At 44.6% G+C, this 24803-nt stretch overlaps 1 protein-coding gene across 1 annotated transcript; it reads left to right on the top strand.

The window, feature by feature from the left end:
- The first annotated feature begins 569 nt into the window (after positions 1-569).
- Positions 570-22871, top strand: NRDE2 (NRDE-2, necessary for RNA interference, domain containing). Its single transcript, XM_033141267.1, has 14 exons — positions 570-729; positions 3557-3665; positions 5357-5563; positions 6274-6420; positions 8031-8490; positions 9633-10038; positions 12423-12556; positions 15573-15696; positions 16631-16803; positions 17432-17818; positions 18377-19275; positions 20818-20956; positions 21443-21514; positions 22293-22871. Exons 1-14 carry the CDS (start codon positions 636-638, stop codon positions 22416-22418), a joined length of 3477 nt encoding a protein of 1158 aa, XP_032997158.1. The 5' UTR covers positions 570-635; the 3' UTR covers positions 22419-22871.
- The last annotated feature ends 1932 nt before the right edge of the window (positions 22872-24803 follow it).

Consider the following 24803-nt stretch of genomic DNA (forward strand, 5'->3'; position numbering starts at 1 on the left):
ATGGCTCCTACCTTGGGCACTCTTGTGCTGAGTTTGGCAATGATATCTCAAAAGGCGGCCAAACCTATGGTAAAATACACGTGAAGTCATACCAAAGTCATGTTTGGGTGCCATTTCGATTCAAAATGGCACCCGGCATTGAAATGCTGACGCCAGTTGCCATTCTCACCTCGGGAACCCTCATGCTGAGTTTGGTAATGATGTATTAAGAGGCGGCTGAACCTACACATAACAGATGGACAAAAAACACCACTTTCCAAAACATATACCTTATCACAGATATTTGGTAAGGTGGGGTGGAATGGGGAAGAGTGAAATCAGAGGAAAATAAGAAGCATGGAGAAGAGACAGCGACAATAATAACTGCAGCAACACAATTGCAGCCACCAGGAACAAGGCGGTGTTTGCTGAGACTGCAGCCATCTTAACCCTAGCCATTCGCCCACATTATAACCAGTGTAGCCTCTTCGCCTTAGTAGCATCTGGTAGCCGGCGCCATTTTGGAGCTGAAGCCGGGCGAAACTACATTTCCCAGCATGCTCGTGCAAGGCGCCGCCGCCGCCGCCGCCATCTTGTCTCGACCCACGCGATTTCTTCCGTGGGAAAGGCATCCGGGAAGCGCCGCCGATGCTTCCATGAGAAGGGACGGGATGGCTCTTTTCCCGGCTTTCGCGGGCGCTGCTAAACCCGGGGAGGCGCCAGCGGGCGAGACCGAGGGCTCCAAGAGAGGTAAATGGACTCTTCCTCTCCCCCCCTCCGTTTGCTCTGATGGGCTCGTCCTGTTCATGGAAGTCCCTCGCCCTTCAAAGCGGGTCCCTCCTTTACCTCCGCACGGCGAGACCTAAAGTGGTTTCTGCAGGGATATCCTGCCCCTTCACCTCTGAAAAGTATGGGATTCTTGCATTTTGCGTGTATATATATATGCACACACACACACACACAAATAGGCTCATTCCCCATACAGGCAAATGCACATTTCCCTTAGTTTTGAGCAAAAAGGCGGCATGGACGGGTGGCTTGTAAAACGTCGTTAGCGGGGAAACTGCCTCTCATCATCGCACTCTTTCCAAGCATCTCCTTTTTCTCCGTCTTGTGCTTGTGTGATTCCTTGTGCTCAGAGCCTTGTTGGAGAAGTCCAGCAAAATACTTCAGGACAGAACTGGGCCAAAGGTTCTGTTGGTTTCTGCGGGATTTGCTTCTAATTAAGTTGGCTTAGATTTTGACTGGTCTTCTGAGTCTCAAACTTCTGGCCCAGTAACATGATAGGGAACTGTAGATAACATAGCTCATTAAAATGGACGACATGCGTTAACAGCCCTTCTCCGTGACAGCCATACACCCCCGTCTGCTTACATGCATTTGATACCCTGAACTGTCATGCAACTAATTGTTAAGAGGATTCATTCGCTCTGAGAGATCCTAATATGGCGTAAAGGAGGAGATGGCCTTTTTAAAGGCATGTTGTGCTCAAACAGTTTGAAATAATCCTGCTAAAATTTAGAAACTGGCAAAGAACTATGGGATCCACATTTGTATGAGATGCATGTGCTTGAGGTAACGTTTTAGGGATGTCACACTATTAAAAATATTTAAGTTTCTAGCCCTCATGGTGGATAGTCGTGGCTGTGAGTCCTGGAAGACCAGTTCCCTGCCTGTCAGGTGGGGCTGTGTCTGTCTCCAGTTACAAAAGCTGAGGCTGGTAAACGGACTTTTGTATTGCTTTTGGGGTTGGGGGGGTTGTTGCTATTATTGATCATAATTTTTTTGTATATTTATTTTAGATCCTATTATTTTTGTGGAAAGTGGTTCAATTTGGTTGTGTACTTTTTGATGTTTCATTTTTTTATGACTACTTTTGCTAAGTTTGCAATTATGTAATTTTTAAATGTTCTAAGCCACCTTGAGTATGGTTTTAATTACGGAAAGGCAGCATACAAATAAAATTACAGTATGTACGTACTCAGCCCCTAGCAGCCTATGCTGAAGCAAATAATTATGTACAATAGTTAAAATACAATAAGAACAACACTGATGGCACCTTGCTCAAAAACTCCCAATGACTGCTCCTAAAAGCTTCACATAGGTGTTAAATAGCATTGGAGTGAAGATATTACTGATAGCACTAGTGCCTGAGTGTTGAGGTACAACAACTATAGAGTCTTACTGTCTGATCACAGATCTGAAGGTAAGAATGGAACTACCCTAATTTGGTGCCTCTGGTACCTACCCTGCTGAGTTGGTCCAAGAGGATAGTGTGGTAAATGGTATCAAAAGCCCCTGAGAGATTGATCAAAAGTAGCATGGTCGCACTCCCCATGTCTCTCACAATAGAGGTCATCCATCAAGGCAACCAAACTGATTTAGTTCAGAACCCAGATTGTTGTGGATCTAGATAATCAGTTACAACTGATTATCATCTAGATAATTCCCCATATTGGGGGTTGAGTGATGGGGTTATGGCGGGGTGCCCACTACCCTCTTAATACTTTATGCCCTCACGTGTTCTTTGAATGCTTGAACAGGATTATCATATGTCTTATGTTTGGTTTCAACTCTCTCAGTTGCTATCAAAACGCTCCAAGTACATAGTTTCCTGTCAGGCATTTTTTGTGGGTGGGTTAAAAAAATTTCTTTTAAATTCACAAAAATACATACTTAAGGTATGCATCTCTAGAGTGCTCCCCAAGACTTTTAGCATTCAAGCTATAAGGTACCTCCAAAGTTGCTTTTTAAAGGAACGATAGGCTACTTTTGCATCTCTGTGTTGTGAACTGATTTCATACTTTATTTGGATTAAAGCCATACAGTTTCTTTTCTGAAGCTCAACAGAGTTTGAGCCTGACCTACACCTGGATAGATAATTTGGAAATCCCAAATCTTAGCTAAACAAAGAATGGCTCTGGAAATAAAATTTTGTATCCGAAGAAACAGAGCTCAGCAACACTTCCAAGCATCTGGTTGACCACTGTGAGAACAGGATACTACCAGCAGGATTCTTCCTACCGGTATGTCGTCAAATGTTGTGATCCCATCAAAAGTCATTCAGATTATCACAAAATGGGCAACTAGTTCCTGCAGCAAACGGTATTGAGTGCTCTTTCCCTTTGGGGGCCTTTACTGAGTCTGCATACCCCTCATAATTTCTGGGCCATAATTTTGCCAGTTTCCCTGCTTTCAAATAAAAGCTACAATGGATACTATTGTTTCTACGCTGGTACCTGGTTTCATACATTTTCTGCTCAATTCATTTTCGCATTCACCGCATCATTCTTCCCGGTGTCTTTCAGGCAGGGAAGAGAAAAGAAAAAGGGGGGATAGAGGGAGAAAAGGGTAATAATAAAAATTCAAATAGAGTGGCTGCAGCAGCTGTGGGGGGTGTTTGTTTGTTTTTCGTTTGTTTGTTTGTTTTAAAAATGGGATTTCTCCCCTTGGATTACAAAAAGGAGGGGAGGAAGAAAAAGCTGTATTGTCTGCTGACAAGGTAAACCCCCAGCTTAAAAAAAAAACCACAGTGAGGACTTTTCTTGAAAAATTGACCTGTCTTTTGTATCTGCAGAATTGAACTGGCTAACCAACCCGAGCTTCTGCAGTGAAGATGCTCTGAGACTACACCAGCATGCTTTAAAGGCCACAGACCTTGCCTTGGACACATCCCTGCCCCAAAGGTAGTGTGTTCTTTGGGACCTTGCCCTCCCACAATACATTGATACTGTTTTTCATTTAATTTAATTACAAGAACAACATATAACTACAGCAGCTTGTCCAGTGGTACATTCTTATTTAGTCTCGCATGCAGTACATAGTACACAAGCAATATAAATAATAATAATAATAATAATAATAATAATAATAATAATAATAATAATAATAATTTATTATTTATACCCCGCCCATCTGGCCGTGTCTCCCCAGCCACTCTGGGCGGCCTCCAACAAATACCAAAATACAATACAAGTCACAGTTTAAAAACTTCCCTAAACAGGGCTGCCTTTAGATATTTTCTGAATGTCAGGTAGTTGTTTATTCCCTTGACTTCTGATGGGAGGGCGTTCCACAGGGCGGGCGCCACTACCGAGAAGGCCCTCTGCCTGGTTCCCTGTAGTTTTGCTTCTCGCAGTGAGGGAACCGACAGAAGGCCCTCGGCGCTGGATCTCAGTGTCTGGGCTGAATGATGGGGGTGGAGATGCTCCTTCAGGTATACAGGACCGAGGCCGTTTAGGGCTTTAAAGGTCAACACCAACACTTTGAATTGTGCTCGGAAACGTACTGGGAGCCAATGCAGATCTCTCAGGGCCGGTGTTATGTGGTCCCGGCGGCCACTCCCAGTCACCAGTCTAGCTGCCGCATTCTGGATTAATTTATGTATTTATCCATTCACAGTAGCCTCTCCACAGAGATTCTTGTTTTGAGGGTGGATTAAAAGTATCTCCCTTCCCATTTATAAAGGAAAAGAAAGGAAGCTGAGTCTCATTTGGGGTGGAAAATGTTAGGAGGAATAATGCAAGTCCTGTACAGCCTGGGTTCAGGTTGCCTTAAGGACTGCTTTCTCCTGCACACACTTTTCTGGTTTTTAAGATCCTCCTCACAGTCATTTCCTTCATGGGTTTTCATTCACCTGCTGATGTCTCAGCTCATCACGTGGAATGCTTTTCCCAAGGAGGCTCACCTGGATATGAGCCTGATATTTTTTTGGCGCCTTATTTTCCAAGGCTTTTGAAGGTATGGAATTCCATATTGCTTTAATATCTAGCCTTTTTGGTTTGCTTTTTTAAACTCATGCCGATGTTTTATATCGTTTTTATATATTTAAAATCTTTTGTTAGCTGTTCTGAAATGTTATAGCTGAAGAGCACCCTATGAATAAATAAATGAAGCTGCCCGTTGTGTAGCTTTTGCCCTTCAACAACACACTAGCTACAAAGGGTGACTTTTTAAATGCCCTGGAATAAATTAACCTTTTGATTAATATCTCTTTAGTATTTTAAGTTTATGCATGTATTTCATCCATATTATTTTAAAAAACAAGTTTTTCTAGCATTCCCCACCAGCTCTTTATGTTTTGGCATACAGCGGTACCCCGGGTTACGCACACCCCGTGTTGCGGACGTTCAAGTTGCGAACGCCCGCAACCCAAAAGTGTTTCCGGAGTGCGTGTGGCCCCTGGATGCGCAGAAGTGTTCTGCACACTTCGCGCATGCGCAGAAGTACTCAAATCGCGCTTCTTCCTCCCCCCCCTTTTTGTGCATTCACGGATCGCGTATGTAACCCAGGGTACCACTGTAGTTTGAAGTATTGGATTGTGAATATTATCAACAGTGCGGTTTTTGTTCTTAGATTTTGTACATTTTATAAACAGAACAACCTCCAGCTTACAGACATTGGGAGAAAGTGAAGTCAGCGAAAGTGTCCAAAAACCAACTAAGAAAAGAAAGAAAAAGAAAAAACAACGAGACCACAAGAAAGTAAAAAAGAGAAGTAGAAAGCATCAGGGAACAAGTGAATCGGAATCAGATGCTGATGATGTGAAAGACAATAGAAATAATGAAAAAGAAGCAGAACTGAAGTACGTAAGTACCCTTTATTTCTGAATTTATATGTGCCTTGATCATCTCTTTGTTCCATATACCAGGGATGGGAATGGGGAACCTGTCCCCCCCCCCATTGTTGGAGTCTCATAACCCCCCACCAGCATGTTAATTGGTCAGGTATGATAAGAATTGTAGTTCAACACCACCTGCAAGTTCAAAGGTTCCCCATCTCCAATATATGCTAACACCAAACTCATTTTTTTAGGTTGATAATGACAACCCCTGCTTTAAGAACTCTGTGATTTATAAGCCAGATGTTTAGAAAGGTGATGCGAGTTTTAATTTGTTTTTAGTCTGTTGCTGTTTTAACTTTTTGAAGGAATTAAATCATTGTTCTTGGTTCTAATTTTATTGTTTTATCTTGCTGTAAACCACTTTAAAAACCACTTTATTTAAAAAAAACAGTCAAACAGCATATACATTTTATGAAATAATAAATAATTAAACTGACTGTAGAATATCCAGTCCAGCCTTTCGCATGATGAATTCTGCATATAAGTTAAATAAGCAGGGAGACAATATACAGCCTTGTCGTACTCCTTTCCCAATTTTGAACCAATCAGTTGTTCCATATCCAGTTCTAACTGTAGCTTCTTGTCCCACGTAGAGATTTCTCAGGAAACTAGAAATTATGGAAACTAGAAATCTTAAATCTTTCTCTCCCCCCCTTCCCCCCCCCTTACAGTTTAGGAGACAAAGCTTCAAATGTGAGCATTCACTCCATCTGGCTAGATGATGTTCAGGGTGTGACAGCAGAGGTATTCAGAACAGATAAGAAACCAGATCCTGCCAACTGGCAGTATAAATCTCTGTATCGAGGGAACATTGCAAGGTAATGAAATTTACAGGTATGAAATATGATAGCAGTAACGGTTTTTGATAAATAAATAAAAACTGAATATGTGGCAAGAGGAAATCTTTGGGCCCAATCCATATTTTTCTCTGTGTAGCTGCATGTGTACAGTCTGCATGGGATCCTTGCTCAGGGGCTCTGTGCTAGAAACACCATTTTGCTGTTGCCATTTTAGGTCGCAGGGTCTTGTCTTATGCTTGCTTTACATTGTGAAGCAAAATTGCTTCGGTATTTAAAGAGTAGGAGATTAGGATTTGCGAACCTGCTTTGCATTCATGATTCCGTACCTAATTGGCTGTGCTGTCTCTGTACTTATTTGTTCTATTTATAGAGGAGAAAACATTTTGTCACATTGGTGTTGTGATCAGCTGCAACAAAGGAAAAATCCAAGATAAACTGCTGATCGGTGTTTTACCGTTAAAATAAAATGTGGCTTTTAATAGGCAACTCTTCTTGTACATAGCTCGATCCCTCGAGAATCTCTCATAATTTTTAATGTGTGCTACAAGGATGCTTTGAATCCAGCTGGCAAGTGGAAAGAAATTTGCTCCCAAATGTCATACTTGCACTCAATGAGCTGCATTCACTATTCACCATCTGAGTCCCATTTTAATTCCTGAAGTTCCTACGGTGGCAGATCCAACAGCCCGATGGGATTGCATCCGGTGATTGTGGCAACATAGAATTTGTTGAGTTCAGTGAGCTTAAACTGTACTTTCTCCCTTATCCTAGCCTGGAAGAGTTAGTCATATGCCATTTATCATTGCAAATATACACATTTGCTTAGTTGCCCAGAGATCTTGCTCTGTACCTTGAAAACTCATCGCAAGAGTGGTCAGTTGCAGCTTTTCCCTGTTTCTACCCTTGTCTTGATGGCTGTCTTCCTCCCCTGCAGCATGGAAGGAGTCCGGCTTGTTAGAGCTGGCAAGGGAACAGGGTGCATGATTTGAGCCCGATACATCTGGAATCTTAATGATCTGGGACAGATCTCCATTGGCAAGACAGATCAGCCTAGGCTGTGGTGCCCATTTGTAATAATTACTTTAAAAACATTTTTAGTTGAGGATCTCTGAAGTACACTCTTGCTCATTTGTTCTGTTCCAAACATAATTTTAAAAAACAAACACAGATGCCTCTCAGGTTGGTTTTTTTTTTTTTTTTGCATTCTCAGACCTCAGTCTCTTCACCCATAACTTTTTAATGAGGCACATAAGGCGCTCAGAAAGGTTCAGGAACTGGCCTCTGGCAAAAATAAGCGCAAGGTCTCAGCTCTGACCTCTGAGACTGCAATCCCAAGATGCACTAATTTGGTCGTCAGCGTCCTTGAACTCTGTGGGACTTTCTTTTTGAGTTAATACTCTAGGATCATGCTGTGTGTCTGGGGTCTGCGAAGTAAGCAGTGTCTGTAGACTGCTATTCCAAACACTTAATGCAGCAAGTGCTAAGTAATACTGTATTTGCCCAGCTCAGGAAAAAAGTTATGAAGCCTGTGATGATACCATGATCCAGGGGTTTGGCTGAGAAATGCTTGTCCCCCTTCCTCCTTTGCCCTTTGGAAAAACTCACAGTTTCCACTATTGCTTTTAAAGATACAGGAGAAGAAGCAACTTCTGTCTTGGCATTGATCCAAGGAGGCAACATATTGCCTGGGAGAGTTCCTCAGCGGAGAAGAAGCCCTCCCATAAGGGGCCTGAGCGTTACTTTTCCAAAGGTGGTCGGAAGCTGTTGAACGCGGATGGCATTCCCATCAGCACAAAAAGTCAAGGCCCTTTGTCTGGCCCAACTGCTTGGATACCCATTTCGGAGCAGGACTCAGCTGATGTTCTGGCCACAGGCTGGGCGAATCCTCTTGGGATTTATGATCCAGGGACCACATTGTGGCTGCAAGGGAAGGGCCCCCCTGAGCACGATTCACGAAAGCCACAGGAAGCACAAGAAAGCTCTGAGAATGGGGACTCCCGCCTCCTGGCCAAAGTGGAGGACTATAACAGGAAGGTCAGAGAGGACCCTGGAGATATCAAAGCATGGATGGATTTTGTTTCTTTTCAGGTATGTGTCTCTTTAAAATGTAAAGTTGCAGTATGATTTTTTTAAAGACACTGGGATTCACCCAATGTGCTCCATCGACAGAAGCCCTGAACAAGGACTTCCAGTTGTGCAGCAAGGCTTTCTGCCGCCCCACCTGCTGCATGCCCCTCCATGTCCCCCCATCTGCTCTGGGCAGATGAGTGGGTATCAGGAGAACAGCAGGTGGAAGGAAGGGGTGATCGTTCCATCTGCCAAGCTGAAAATTTGGTGCAGATGGAATATTTGTAGTAGTGTGATGTTGGATTTGACCCTATGGATGAAGACAAAAAGCTGGTGTTCAACACAGTTTAAATCAAAAGATGGTTAGAACATGGTGCTTATAATGCCAAGGTTGCAGGTTCCATCACTGTATGGGACAGTTGCATATTCCTGCATTGTAGGGGGTTATTATTATTATTATTATTATTATTAATTGAATTTATATACCATCCTATACCTGGGGGTCTCAGGGTGGCTCCCAGAGTAAAATCAAGATACAAAACCACAAAATACAAAATAAAAATAAAAGCAATAACCCAATAATACCCCCTCAAAAGAGCCACATTTTAAAAGGATATGGGATGTTGATAAGGTCAACCAAAGGCCTGGTTAAAAAGGAATGTTTTTGCATGGTGCCTAAAGGTGCATAATGAAGGTGCCAGGTGAACTTCCCTTGGGAGAGCATTCCACAGACGGGGAGCTACTGCAGAGGAGGCCCATTCTCGTGTTGCCACCCTCCCAACCTCTCGAGGAGGAGACACATGAAGGAGGGCCTCAGAAGATGATCTCAGGGTCTGGGCAGGTTCATATGGAAAGAGGCGGTCCTTGAGGTATTGTGGTCCTGAGCCGTTGGACTAGATGATCCTTAGGGTCTCTTCCAACTCTGCAGTTCTGTGACTCTAAGTTAGGTCCAGTACCCTGTCCTCCCAGTGGCCAACCACATGCCTAAGGGGAGTCTGCAACACAGACTCCATCCCACTGTTAAGGGACGCTTGAGTCCCCTTTAAGCCCTTTCTCCCATCCGAACCGCAGCAGAGGCTTTTGGCGGAGATTTCTTGCTGTGCAAAGTAGCTGCCAGTTTGTTTTCTACCGCTCCTTTTATTTTACTTTTTTTTTTTTTAAAGGATGAAGTAATGAGAGGCCCCAGCTGCTATGCCATCAGTGAGGGAGAACGGGAAACGAGGAAGGTGTCGCTCAAGCTCGTCTTGCAGAAGAAGCTGGCCATTCTGGAAAAAGCTATTGAGAGCAACCCAAACAACCCCGACCTGAAACTTGCCAGGCTCAAGCTTTGCACGGAGTTTTGGGAGCCGTCGGCTGTGATCAAGGAATGGCAGAAATTGGTGTTCTTGCATCCAAACAACCCGGCCCTGTGGCAGAAATATCTCCTGTTCTGCCAGAGTCAGTTCAGCACCTTTGCCGTTTCCAAAGTTCACAGTCTCTATGGGAAATGCCTGAGTACTTTGTCGGCAGTGCATGATGGCAGTATGGTGTCTCATCCAGCCCTGCCGCACACAGAGGAAGCCATGCTAGGTGAGAGCACCACCACCACCACCACAATAATTTTATTATTTATACTCCGTCCATCTGGCTGGGTTTCCCCAGTCACTCTGGGTGGCTTACAGCACTTAAAAAATTGTAAAACCTTAGACATTAAAAAATTCCCGATACAAGGTTGCCTTTAGATATCTTCTAAAGGTTTTAGAGTTACTCATCTTGACATCTGATGGGAAGGCGTTCCACAGGGTGGGTGCCACTACCGAGGAGGCCCGCTGCCTTGTTCCCATCTCTTGTCTTGCTCGTCCGTCGTCTCTTAAAGACCACCATTCACTTCCCCTCTTTTTGACATGGAAACAGTGATATTCTTCAGCGACCTGTTAAAGCAAATAATGTTGCAGGAGGTACATTACGTGACAAAGAGAGAGAGAGAGCCTTCTCTGTGATGGCATCCTTATTGTGGGATTTCCCTCCGCACAGAGCAGAGGCGGCAAATCTTTTCCAATCCAAGGTCACATGACAGTGAGGCCAGAAGCAACAATGAATGTATCTATCTATCTTTATGCAGTAGGTTTTGCTTCTGTATGCACTCACACAACCCTCTTTTGGGCTCCAACCTTCCTCCTGTTAACCTTAGAATCATAGAATTGTAGAGTTGGAGGGTCATTCAGTCCAACCCTCCAATGCAGGAATCTAAACACGCAGTGGTCTCCCATCCAGTTTGAAACCAGACCAGACCCTGCTTAGCTTTGCAAACACGCCAGCAGTTTTATTGCCGCACCACCAGGGTGTGCAGTGGTGCTAAACGCTACAATGTTTGCAAGCAGCGGAGCCAATTAGTTTTGACACGGCTGTAAAAAATAATGCCGCAGTGGGGAAAGATCGCCTTCGGTTTGAGAATTTGTGAATGCTCCTTCTTAACCACAGTGCTAACTTCGACTAGATTTGACTTGACAGGGTCCCATTTACTTATTAAGGAAATTACACAATTGTCAGTCATTTATGGCTATATCAAATGTCTAGCCCTGTTACGAAGATCCTGTTGGATACAGCCAGCTTCAGATGACAATCTCTGATCAGCGCTGGCAATGTCTGCGAACCAAGATATGCTGAAGGCCTCTGCCCCCTAGTGCTCGGCTCATTGCACTGCTTGCTGCGATGGAACTCGTCAAACAAATATGGAACCTGGTCATTTTAGACCCGTCTCTGCGCTCGGTGAGGGCCTTCAGCACCCAGAGGTTCTTAAGAGTTTAGTTTATGGAGTGCAGTTACCTGTTGGCATAGCACAGTGCAGAGCTCGTGCATTGGATCCCCGGTTCAAGACCCCTGTCGGAAACCCTGGATTGCTGCTGCCAGTCAGAATAGACAGTGTTCAGCTAGGTAGGCCCATGGTCTGTATAAGGCAGCTTTCTACATCCCTAAGCTTTAATTTGTCCCACCTCCTGTCCAGAGATGGATAGCATTTTAGTTCATTCCCTCCATTGCCAGTTGCTTCCTTTTCTGTTCCTATTGCGTAAGCTGAGTAGTTATCAAGCTTTTAAGGCCACAATGTATTTTCATTTAAAAAAAAACAAATTTAAAACCTCTTCCTCCTGAAACGCATTTACGCACTCCTGCCATGTTCTTCCCTGTTTCTCATTCAGCTCCCAGTGACGCTTCCCTTGCTATTTCCTCTTTCACAAGGAGACCCCTACTGGTGCTCCCAAGAGCAGGAACGCAGGTGGCGCTGTGGTCTAAACCACTAAGCCTCTTGGGCTTGCCAATCAGAAGGTCGCCGGCTCAATTCCCTGCGACGGTGGTGAGCTTTCGTTGCTCTGTCCCAGCTCCTGCCAACCTAGCAGTTCGAAAGCACACCAGTGCAAGTAGATATATTGGTACCGCTGTGGCGGGAAGGTAAACGGCATTTCCGTGCACTCTGACTTCCGTCACGGTGTTCTGTTGCACCAGAAGCGGTTTAGTCATGCTGGCCACATGACCCGGAAATCTGTCTGTGGACAAATGCCGGCTCCCTCGGCCTGAAAGCAAGATGAGTGGCACACCCCATAGTTGCCTTTGACTGGACTTGACCGTCCAGGAGTCCTTTCCCTTTCCCTTTCCTTGCTCCCTAGAGCAGCCAGCCAGCTGCCTCTGGGTGCCTCCAAGTTACAGTTCGTTTGCCTACACTGAGATTTTGGTAAAATGCAGATTCCTTTAAATGATTGGTTAATCTCATTAATGGGAGGTTTACTTTTAATATGAAATTAAGAATTCAGTTGGCCCCAACCTTTTATTTCTTCAAGCGGGGAGTATAACATTTATTCTCATTTAAAGCGATCGGCGTAATGCAGCCTCTTGTTTGACTCACTGAAAGTGGCAAAGGGAACGCGGACCCAAATCTCTTGGTGCCCTCTGTGTGAAACGTTGCCTCTCTTTCCTTCCAGCCATCTTCCTTCAGCAGTGCCATTTCCTCCGGCAGGCTGGCCATTCGGAGAAAGCAATATCGTTGTTCCAGGCCCTGATTGACTTCACCTTCCTGAAACCAGATAGCGTAAGGGAACTGCCAACAAGGCGGCAGGTAAGAGGAGGCAATTATATTCTCCGTTGCCCGCTCTAACCCTGCTCTGTATCTTTTCATCCGCACTGCTTTGTTCCCCCATCTCCCCCCCCCCCGGTTATTTCCTCTTGTTCTCCTCCTTCCCTCCTATATAATAAAGCAAAATGAGTCTGACCAAACTGTGGGAGGCAGTGGAAGACAGGAGTGCCTGGTGTGCTCTGGTCCATGGGGTCACGAAGAGTCGGACATGACTAAACAACAACAACAAAGAGCAGTTCAGGAATAAATCTGGGTTTCTGTAACTGTAAAAAAACTCTGCAGAATGCACAAACATTCATGACCTGCTTGTATCATTTTAACACTTGTGCAGTGCTTCCCAATGTTCACGTGTACTGCCAACTTGCCATCCCTTGCAACAATCCTGTAAGGTAATTCAGTATTATCATCTCCCATGCTGCAGATGAGGGTACTGAGCCTGAGAGAGAATGGCTTGCCTGCAGCTACCTAGTGAGTTGGTGGCACAGGCAAGATTCGAACGGTGAACATGCTGATTCACAGCCCAGTCTCTTTAGTCAGTATGTTACACCAGCGTTCTGGGATTGTTTTGTGCAGAGATGCTTCTTTTGGCCATGAGGACTGAAATGCAGCAGGATCAAGGAAATGATATTGTTTTCGGGGTGTTTCCCCCACCCCCATTCTTTTGCCTTCCTACAAAAGGAGGGAGGAAATAACAAAACGGCAATACTACAATACTGCAGGTGCATAGGTGCAGAGAAACAGCTGCTGGTTTGCAAGAAAAGAACTATTAGCTGGTTTATGGGAGATATTCCCCAAACTATCAGGGTTTCTATCTGCAAACCCAAACCTTAGTGCTTGGTGGCAGAGGGACTCAGGAGCGGTGGCAGTTTCACTTGCGATATACCGCTGGGTGAAGCCGCCATTGCGTTCTGGCCATCATACCGGTCCTGGGTGATGTATCGATACACCTCCCAGGCCTAGTTCTATCAGTGCAAAGAAGAACCCCCTGGCTGTTTCAGCTCCGACCTCTTTACCGTGACTATTTGGGTTATTCACAAGTCACCATGACCCCCATGCCTCCCAAAATAACAGCATTTGCTTTGTTTTGTGTTTCCCCCTGTATCATGATGGGATCAGTGAACTGCCTAGGAAGCCATCAGTCTTGCTGGAGATGACTACCTCTCTTTTGGCTTGCTTCAATCTCTGACTCACCCTTTGAATGTGTGAATAAGCTAGAAGTTGAAATGAGTTCAGAGGTTGTTATCCCAGGGTAGTATCTCAATGTTCAGAGATACCTTTTCTCTGCGACAGCCATTAGTTGCGTGGAGCTTAGTGAGTGTTCAGGCGACACGGGCAGCCCATAGCATGTGGCCTCGCAGCTCACGAAGGGGTCGCGACTCATAATTTCAAGGATTTGGCACAGCGTCCTAATCTGCAGCCCCTTGAACACAGAGAAGGGAGGCTTTGCTTAGCAATAAATAGCATAATAATTGAATTCAGCTTGGAACATCTTTTGTGCATATTAGGACTGCTTTGTTATTTATAGTTTTGAATTCCAACGAGGCTAAATTTAAAATATATTGGTAGTAAGTATAGTTCCTCTCCAAGTTAGAGCAACGAACTGGAGACCGAAAAAGGAAATGTCACAGGGATGCCTGCCTTTAACTAGATCCATCCCTACCATTTCATCACTGGTTTTCTAGCTTAGGTTGAACTTGAAGTTTAGTGTGCCCATGCCACTAAGACTGAAAAATAGAAATACCGCCTTTTCTGTTTTGTGCTGCTATAGGCTATGCAAGTTTACATATAATTCATCACCACCACTAGTTGGCTCCAGCCTTCAGTTAAACCCACTAGTATTTTCCTTTCAGCAAGAAGAAATAGTGCAGCTATAACCCAGATTATGCCTCAGAATGAAAGGTTTCTTTCCTGTATTGAGTTTCTTAACACAGTGGTAATAGTAGTAGTAGTAGTAGTAATAATAATAATAATAATTATGCCCCATCCATCTGGCTGGGTTTCTCCAGCCACTCTGGGAGGCTTACAGCATATATAAAAAATAGTAAAACATCAGACATTACAAATTTCCCTATACAGGGCTGCCTTCAGATGTCTTCTAAAAGTTAGATAGTTGTTTATTTCCTTGACATCTGATGGGAGGGCGTTCCACAGGGTGGGTACCACTACCGAAAAGGCTCTCTGCCTGGTTCCCTGTAACTTCGCTTCTCGCAGTGAGGGAACCACTAGAAGACCCTCGGAGCTTGACCTCCGTGTCTGGGCTGAACAATGGGGGTGGAGATGCTTCTTTGGGTATACTGGGCCGAGGCCGTTTAGGGCTTTAAAGGTCAGCACCAAACACTTTGAATTGTGCTCGGAAACGTACTGGGAGCTAATGTAGATCTTTCAAGACTGGTGTTACATGGTCTCGGCGACCACTCCCAGTCACCAGTCAAGCTGCCGCTTTTGGATTAGTTGTAGTTTCCGGGTCACCTTCAAAGGTAGCCCCACGTAGAGCACATTGCAGTAATCCAAGCGAGAGATAACCAGAGCATGCACCACTCTGGCGAGACAGTGCATGGGCAGGTAGGGTCTCAGCCTGTGTAACAGATGGAGCTGGTAGACAGCTGCCCTGGACACAGATTTGACCTGCGCCTCCATGGACAGCAGTGATTCCAAAATAGCTCTTCAAAAGCTGTGAAGTCCACATTTTAAAGTTTGTTGTAGACATGAACTTGGCAGCCCAGGTTGGATTGAAAACTAGCCTTCTAGTAGACTCATGCTCCCCTCCTGTCCCTTTTAAAGAAGTACTTAGAATTAATTTAATTTTGTGCTTATTATTTTTTTTAATGTGGAACCATGAATTGGCAACACCTCTCAAGTCAGCCAGAAACTTATAAAATTGACTTAGCAGTTGAACTAGCGAAACACACCTCCAGATTCTTTTGCACATATAACACTGCAGTTGTACGTGCTGTGTATCAGACTGAAGAATGTGTGTGTGTTTATCTTCACACTTTAGGTGGAGTTCTTCGAGCCGTTTTGGGACAGTGGCGAGCCTCGGATTGGAGAAAAAGGAGCGAAAGGCTGGAAGGCCTGGATGCACCAACAAGAAAAGGGTGGTTGGGTTGCCATCAACCCACCTGGTAAGAACATAAGGAGAGCTCTGCAGGATCAGGCCAGCGGCCCATCTCGTCTAGCATCCTCTTCTTACGATGGCCAACCAAATGCTTATGGGGAGCCTGCAAGCCTGCTCCCCGCTTACAGTGCTCGGAAACGGGTGTTCAGGGTCATCCTGCTTCTGACAGTATGGAGGTAGACTACAGCTATCATGGCTGTCAGCCATTGATAGCCATTAACTTATATCTGTGCCCATTTTAAAGGCATCCAAGTTGGTCGCCATCACAGAATTATAGGAGTTAATTGTATAGTTTGTGCTGTGCAAAGAAGTGCTTTCTTATTTTCTCTTTCCTGAATCTCCCAGCATTTCTGCTTCATTGGATGTCCCTAGGCTCTAATATTGTGAGAGGAGCAAGCAGGAGCTCACTTTAAGCTCCCGGCTGTTTTTTGCAGCTGCCTCCTCACATAGCCCCCATTCATGGACTAGGAGTTCCCTCACCTTTGCCTTATTGCAACTTCAGCTGAGGTATGTGCAACTCACCTAATCAGATACTCTTTCTCTCCATACTTCTGTGTCCCCCCCCACCCCACGACGTCTCTGTAATTTTCTGGTGTCTGTTATAGATTGGGATCTCTGCCGTACCATATATTTGTTAAGCATCACATACATAGATGGTGCTGTATTAAATTGCAATATAAGAATAAATTTGTAAGCCTTTGTGGCACCACAAGACTCCTTGTTGTCTTTGCTGCAACATGGTAACGCGGCTACCGCCACCCTGCAAATTGCCACGCCGGCCTAAAGAAATCAGCAGAAATTCAGCGAGGCTGCTTGAATTTTATGAGGTTTTTTTTGGGGGGGGGGGTTGCCACCCTTTAGCAGCTTGCAAGCCTGGAGTTGATGGGATTGAATAGGCCAGATTTTGAAAACCTGCTGGTGTGTTTTTGGCTTCTCGACAGATGAAGATGAGGAAGACGCGGAGGAGGAGGAAGAAATAAAGGATAGATCTCTACCCAAGTGGCAAAACTGGCTTCACGTTGAACGTTCTCGTGAAGGAAGGCACTGGCTGCCTTGGCGGCCGGACAAAACCAAGAAGGAGACAGTAGATGATTGTGAAGATCCAGAGAGACAGGTGGGTGTCATAGGGGTATTGTTCCGCCTCCTTGATCATTGTTGTTGGCCTGCTCTGTTGAGCTCATGCTTTTCTTGGAGGCTTCCCACAGGCATCTGGTTGGCCACTGTTGGAACAGGAAAATAGACTAGATAGGCCTTTGGCTTCATCCAGCAGGCTCTTCTTACGCTTTTATGACATGATAGAAGTTTTTTTTGTAAAATTATGCATAACGTGGAGAGAAAGTGGTCCTGTGCCCCTCTGGATGTGCTGGACTGCAACTCCTGCCATCCTCTTGACCATTGGTCCTGCTCACTGTGGCTAATGGGAGTTGGAATCCAGCAACATCTTGAAGGCCAGTGGTCCTTCATTCCTGGCATATTGCTTTCCTTCTTAGCCCTGCCTCTACTTCCACATCCTTCTCCTGTTCTTTTCCTCATTTTCAAATTTTAGATTGTAAGCTCCTTGGGACAGGGGCCTGGCCTCTTCCACTCTGTAAAGCACCAAGTAACGTTGTAGGCTTGTTTTACGCTTGCATTTTTTCTTGCCCTCTGAATTCCGCTTCTTCAATGGTTTCTAGCATTATTCCATTTTCTTTCTAAAATTCCCTCACTTCGTACCTAACTGCATTTTTATGTGTGCTTAACAGGTCCTATTTGATGACCTTGGTCCATCGCTAATACAAATTTCCAGCCCAGATCTTCAGTTTCAGCTGCTCTGCTCATTTCTGCAATTCTTAGGCGTCCCATGTGGATGCAGCCTCCTTCCTTCCTTCCTCTACACAGCGATGGACAAGAACAACATCTTTGAGGATGGGCAGCATGGCCAAGGACCTCTGACTACTTTTGACTTGTCACTTCCTGGAGTCAGTAGAATTGGCCAGATGGACTCAATGTTCCAAGGGGTTAGACATATTGGCCACCCCAAAGAAGGGGAGGAGTTCATACAGAATTTCTTTCATATGATTCTGCCTCTGCTTTCAGGAAAAGAAAAATCCAGTCTATCCAACTTTTGGCTTCAGTATGAAGTCTCTAAGGTAAGTTCGTATTTTATTTTTAAATTCTTCCACCGTCTTGTGCGAACAGCAAATGTACAAATATTAGCGAGGCTTCCCCTTGGCTGAAGCTAAGCCAGTCTTGAGTCTGGTGAGTGTCTGATTAGGTGACAATCCGGGAGCTGTCTTGGGTTCTGTGATGGAATATGGCAAGATATACTTGTAAAATAATTAATCATCTCTGTAACAAACACCAGACACTCTGGGGTGGGTTGCCCTAGCTGAGGATCTCCTAGAAATCCTAGGATCTAGGGACTAATAGAAAAATACATTTGGGTAAAATTATCCCTAAAGCACTCCAAAAACATGAAGCCATGGTGTAGGTTAAGCCTTCCTCCCCCCCCCCGCCCTTAATTTTGTTTTCCTGCTCCAGTTCCACCCCCCAGGAGCTGCTTCTTGCCAAATGGGGTAAAATTCTCCAGGACAGCTATGTGGAACTGCTTACAAATAAGCAAAACAATGAACCTGGTTGTGTTTTTTTCTTGGCTGCCTCATTATTATTATTATTATTATTATTATTATTATTTGATTAACATGCAGGTTATTCAGTGTTTGGAAACGGGCAACAAAAAGAAACTGAAATGGCAAGGGAAGAGAAGTAAGAAATTAGCCAAGAACCTTCTTAAGACCCATGAGAACAGAAACAATGTCTCCCTTTGGCGACTCTACGCCTACCTGGAGTGGTTGCTTGGCAATGTGGAAGATGCTAGGAAAGTTTTTGATATGTCTCTGAGCACAGCTGGAACGGCTGGGATCCAGAACTCGCAGCTCTGTAATCTGGGCCTGCTTTATGCTGAACTGGAAGCAGAGTCGCTGGGGAGCCTGGAGGGAACGCTTGAGTCTCGCGCCGTTCACATATTGACCAGGCTGGCTGAGCAAGGACCTTACATGCCGTACAGTGGACAAACATTATCCGTGAACATTTTGAGAGCTCGGAAAACATACGAGCATCTTCTCCAGGATTACTTGAGCGAGAGAGCCGCCTCTAAACAAGAACAGATCTGCGGCTCTGACCACCTCGTTGGCTTGGTTGGTTGTTACACCCTTTTCCAGTATTTGACTCTCGGGATTGATTCTGCAGTGTCAATATACAGGCAGGTTTTTGAGAAGCTGGAAGGCGAAAGTTCTGGCGGTCAGAACTGCGCCGCCACCCTTGAAGCTGTCGCACTGATGCATGTGCATTTGCTCAGATACCACATGAGAACGAGCATCTATCCTTTGGCTCCCCTCCGTGAAGCACTGCTGGAGGCTTTGAAGAGGTATCCTAGCAACCAGCCTCTCTGGAGGGCATATATCCAGATCCAAAGCAAGTCGCACAACGCTAGCAAAGCGCGGCGTTTTTTTGATAGCGTTGCAAGGGCTGCAAAGTCGCTGGAGCCATGGCTGTTTGCAATCAAAGCTGAAGAGATGAGGAAAAAGCTTGTGGAAAGTGTCCAAAGGTAACACTGCAGCTTACAGATGATTCATTTCTCTGTCTCTCTTGCTTATTAATTGGCACAGGCTTATTCCCCTTTGCAAAAGTTAATTTCATTTCTACCTGACATTTGTATCCTGTCCCTCCTCCAAGGAGCTCTGGCCAGTCTTTTAAATCTCCAGAACAGCCATCTGAGATTTGATTTGCCCAGGGATACAAAGTGAGCTTCATGGCCAAGTGGAGATTCAAGCACAAATTTTGCACATCAAACATAGGCTGTTGCCTTATATTGAGTCAGACCACTAACTGATACCAACTTTCCAGGGTTCTGGGCAAGAGAAATTACCAGCTGCTGGGTTTTGAACCTGGGATGCTGTACCAATGAGCTATGCCCTTCCCCAGTGCTTAAAGCATTGCTATATTGCATTGTTGATTTCTGCAGGGTTACATCCACTTACATTTATTCTGTTGTCACAAACATGTCCTCCAACAGCCTTCCCCAGTCCTCCAGATTATTTATTTTGCATTCCTCTACATCACCTTTTGCAAAAAAAACAACAAAAAACACCCTGACTTCCCAGCAGGTTGCACCAGAACAAAACATATTAATAGGAATTACAGAAAGCAGATAAAAGTGCAATTAAAATCCAGTTTCATTCTGGCAGTTGGTATAAAACATAGAAGGACTAAAGGCTGGGAAAAGTGAAATTAAACTAAATATGACCTCAGAAAGGTTGGGAGTGCGAGTAAGTCTTCACCATGTGGCAGAAATCAATCAGGGCTATGGCTATCCGCATATCCATGGGGAGTTCTATGACAGGGTGCCACCACGAAGAATGCCTCGCTGTGCATTACCACACAGCCAAGGTTGTCGGATTACAGTTCTCGTTATTCCTGACCATTGCCCAACCTGGATGGGGCTAATGGAAGTTGGGAGGCTAGCAGCATCTGGCGAGCCTGAGGCTGGGGAGGGCTGCTCTGCGGTATAACAATAATTTAAGAGAGCACTATGGTGTGGTGTGAGCTTGGACTGGAAACTTGTCAGCCTAACCTAACGTACAGGGATGTTGAGAGGACAAGATGCAGAGGAGGAGGAGGAGGAGGATGCTCTGTATGCTGCTCTGAGCTTGCTGAAGGATTAAAAAAGCAGCAGCATAGGATTGCATGCAAACATTAACATGAGTGGTCATGCCCCATGACTTTCCTACCCTCTTCTCCCCGGTTCAGCTCCCTACACAAAAGGCCTAGGAGTTGTCGTGTGAGGGGAGATTTCTAAAACTCAGGGGTCTTCCACTCACGCATTTGGATGTAACCAAGGGGCCACCGCTCTGTTGGGTAGAGCACATCCTTTGCATGCCGAGGATCCAGAGGTCAGTCCTGGGCATCTCCACCTCCACCAGGTGACAGGAAAGACCCAGCATCACATGTAGCTCTTGGGGGCAAAAAGGTTGCCCATCTCTGCTCTCGAAATCTCCAGTGTGAGTTTGTATTGGAAGGAAGAACCATGTTCATTCCTGGACCTGACCACCAAAAACACTGTTAATTCTCTTGTTTTTCTTTGTTTCAGAGTAGCCACTGGCGATGTGTACGCAACCATCCCTGAAACTGGGTTAACCAATCGAATCAGAGCTTTATTTGAACATGCCATTGAGACTGAAAACGGTGCTCATTGTCCATTGCTTTGGAGGCTATATATATACTTTATGGTGAGAGACTGCAGCCCCCTCTTCCCCTTGCTTAATTTTATTAAGTGATTCTTGGATGCTGTTGTGTAGATTAGAAGCTATAGAAAAATTAACATTAAAAATGCACCGTATGGATGTTAATGCAAATCTTAACATTGTTAGATTATTAGAAAATCTCTTTGTGTAAAAAATATATCACTCAGATCCCATGTTGATTCTCTCTTCATGTAAGGAGGGCAGTAGTTTTTGACAGCTCCCCCTCCTGACCATTCCCAGTTGAGTTAGGATATAGACAGCCTAAATATTCATAGATGTTGTATCACATAATATAATATTAATATACAGTTCTTTAGAGTTAGATGTCTCCCCAGAGAAATTCTCAGTCTGAATATTTAATGATTCTTCCTTCAATTCTAAATGAAAATAATGTTATTTATGTACATAGAGTTCTGCATTTTTTTTTAAAAAAATGTATGTTTGAAATGCAAAACTTTGTATTCTTTTCAGGTTTCTTTAGGAGATAAAGGAAAAAGTAAAGGGGTGTTTTACAGAGCGCTTCAAAACTGCCCCTGGACAAAGGTATGTTATATACACACACACATACATACATACAGTGACAACACAATAGAACATGTGTCTCTGGTAGGGTCAGACCAGATTCCTGATTATTTGCATAGCTGGTAAATTGGAACTATTGTTTATAATTGACAGTAGGTTGCAACAGGTTCTGCAACAGTATGGTGGGTTTTTTTTTTTTTTAAAAAAGAAACTGCCCAGAAAGCAGGGAAACTGAAGAGTAAATCTATGAAATATATAGTCAAAGGAATAGAGACTTAAAAGTTTACATGACCGGTGTCTAATATACTGTGAATTATTTCCTGATTCTTGACAAGTTTTGTTTTAAATGGACTTGGTGGGGATTTTCCCAAGCATTTCTTCATGACCTATAGCAGAGATAGCAAATTCTTACATTTAATTCATTTCGATGGAAAACTTTGGGCATACAGAATTGGAATTCTTTTTTATTGGTAGTTTTTTTATGGACCAGACTTGAGAGGGTCGGAGAGTGCAGGCTTGGAGGGTGGTAGCAGTGGAAGGCATAGTGTAGTTTGGAGCAAGGATGAGAGATCTGCAGCACCGTGGAAGGGAGCTGTACCCACCCATCCTAAAAAGCCTAGTTGCCTTGATCGCTTTTCATTAGAGCTAGGGTGTGTCTTTTTCTTCTCTGCATTTCTTTCTGACCACCCCCTCTGTGGCCATAAATTTGCTGTCTTGTCAAATTGATTCCTGGCCTGACTTGTGCTGTTCCATAAGCATGGCGGATTGATTATTTTCAATGTAATACTTGTATTCGTAGGTGCTGTATATGGATGCTATAAGCTATTTTCCAGATGAGCTGCAAGAGATCCTTGATCTAATGACCGAGAAAGAGCTGAGAGTGCGGGTACCAATTGAAGAGCTGGAGCTGCTCCTGGAAGACTAGAGAATGATGTGAAGGCAGCAAGTGGGCCTTGGCTTGAGCCTTCAGTCTCTACCCCTGGAGAGAAAATAATTCTACACTTCCTTTAACACATGAGAAACTATTTTTCAGCACCACTATCTTGTGATTGGTTTTCCCAGTGCTGTTAAGTGCTCTTGTGCAGCAAACTGCCAAGATGGGTGACTCGATCTGTTGCTGTTGTCGGACATCGTCACATGCATTTGTGTGACTATGCAATAGCCAAAGGACAAGCCATTGTCTCTCAGCTGATTGATGCACGAACACATGATCAGAATAGTTTTATAGGTCGTACGGAACACAAAAATGTGCACTTGCGTGACGACTCACGTGATGTTTTAGGCAGCGAAGCCTCGTGTAACCAAATTTTTATTGGTTTGTAAATGGCAGAGGATGTACATATGCTTGTAAAGGTACATAAAATATTTTTGAACTGGATTGTCTTTCTATATCTCTCTCTCCTCGCCCCCTCAAAAAAAGTGGAAACACTTAAGCTTAGTGAATCTTTCCATGTTGCATCTGTGGAATTTAACATGGTCGCACAGCTGCCAACTGTCATGCCTATCCTATCAACAGTAATTTTGAACCCTCCCAGGATAGGCATTTTATGAAATGGTTTCCTATTCAGTTTGGAAATTTGGGCTACCCATTACTGAAATCAGGTGGGATGTTAAGAGTTGCTAATGAGGATGCACGCAGGTTGGCAGATAAGATTTTGAGAAAGTAAATGCTAAGCCATGCTGTAGAATAGGGCTGCATATCCAAGCACTGTAAGTTGTAAAATAAGTGAGCTGTGTGTGCTCTCTAGGGCACTCTCCTGTGATGCCGTGAAGGCATCCTAGATCAAGAGGAGTTCATGGATCTGCCCCTCTGACTATGAGAGATTTCTCTTGGGGCAGCCCCTTCCCAGCTGACATTACTGCCCCTCTGACCAGCAGCACTCCTGTGGTGAAGAGGCCAAAAGGGTAACAGGGACAGCTTTGGATTCAGCAGATGCTCTCCCAGCTTGAGGGAACGGAGAAGTACACCAGCCGTGAAACTGGCATATTCTCCCCCCCCCCCCCCATCTTGCCTTGGTTGACACCAGACAGGCAGGGCTTGGCATCTGTTGGTTGGAAGGCATCAGATTCCTCCTCGTTGTGCTGTTCTGGCTTTTAAAAATACCCTGGATAGAGATGACCTGGCTGCTGAACCCTTGATTGCTTCAAGATTAGATTATTGCAATGCACTCTAGGTGGGGCTGCCCTTGAAGACAACTCAGAAACTTCAGTTGGTCCAAAACGCAGCAGACCCGGATACTGGCCTGCGTTCCGTTTATAAATCCCGTTTTAAAACAGCTGCACTGGTTGCCAGTTTGTTTTCGGGCCCAATTCAAAGCGCTCACATTGGTGCTTAAAGCCCTGAACAACTCTGGCCCCAAATATCTGAAAGACTGCCTCCTCCCACACAGACCTCCTCAGGTGCAAAGGGGGTCTTCCTGGTAGTTCCTCCATCCTCAGAGGTTCTGTGGGAGAGAGAGGCGGCCTCAGTAGTGGCCCCTAAACTGTGGAATCCCTTCCCCACAGAGGTGCATCTTGCACCATTGTGATACAGCTTTCAGAGAATGCTGAAGACGCATCTCTTTACCCTGGCTTTTGACACTTGACATGTATGATTTCAGGGCCCCATATTTCTATGGTTATAAATTGTTTTTAATACTGTCGTTTTAATGGTGCAACCCACCTTGGAACCTTATAAAGGGCAGGCAATAAATGAGTAAATAACAACAAAAACACAGTAAGCACACTGGGATTGAAAGCAAGGAGCAAACAGCAGCTTTAAGTTTGCACTGGGACTTCTATCGCTATTACTGGATGTGTTTTAACAAGAGAGGGATGTGAAGCCTCTGTTTATATGATTGGAAACCTAGTAACAATTACAGGGATGCCTCTGAATATCACAATACACCCCCTTTGGGCAAAACAGCTAGTGTTTCCTATAGGAAGCATAGAGAGCACAGTTGCTTTCAGGCTGCTAGAATCCAAATGGAAGCAGCAGAGAGCACAACTCACAGCTATGAAAGCTTTTAATTAATTATCCTTTATTCCATAAGCAATGCCTTGCGACACTTGCTGCAAGGTGCAATTAACTAAATAAAGCTTTGGACTGTCCTGAAATCTAATATAGGCTGTCAACAACTAGGCCGCTCAAGTATTCAAGCAGGGGTGTTATGAGCTCTGGCCACAAATCATGCCATTAACCGGATCTCAGAGGAGCCAAAATAGTATTCTCAGACAGAGGTATGTTCTTTTCAGCAGAGGTAATTCAGTGTTGGGCAGAGGATTTTGTTTCACCACTGCCTTTCTCCAAAGGGAGTGTTGTGCAAAGCAG

Source organism: Lacerta agilis, chromosome 1 (genome assembly GCF_009819535.1).
Source record: "Lacerta agilis isolate rLacAgi1 chromosome 1, rLacAgi1.pri, whole genome shotgun sequence".
NCBI lineage: Eukaryota > Metazoa > Chordata > Lepidosauria > Squamata > Lacertidae > Lacerta > Lacerta agilis.

What these genes read in the sequence shown, in the direction of transcription:
- NRDE2 (XM_033141267.1), top strand. Translation starts at nt 636, where the DNA reads ATGAGAAGGGACGGGATGGCTCTTTTCCCGGCTTTCGCGGGCGCTGCT. An exon ending in GAAAAAGAAGCAGAACTGAA is followed by an intron (nt 5,564 to 6,273) that starts GTACGTAAGTAC and finishes CCCCCCTTACAG; the next exon opens with TTTAGGAGACAAAGCTTCAA. An exon ending in CACAGAGGAAGCCATGCTAG is followed by an intron (nt 10,039 to 12,422) that starts GTGAGAGCACCA and finishes CTTTCCTTCCAG; the next exon opens with CCATCTTCCTTCAGCAGTGC.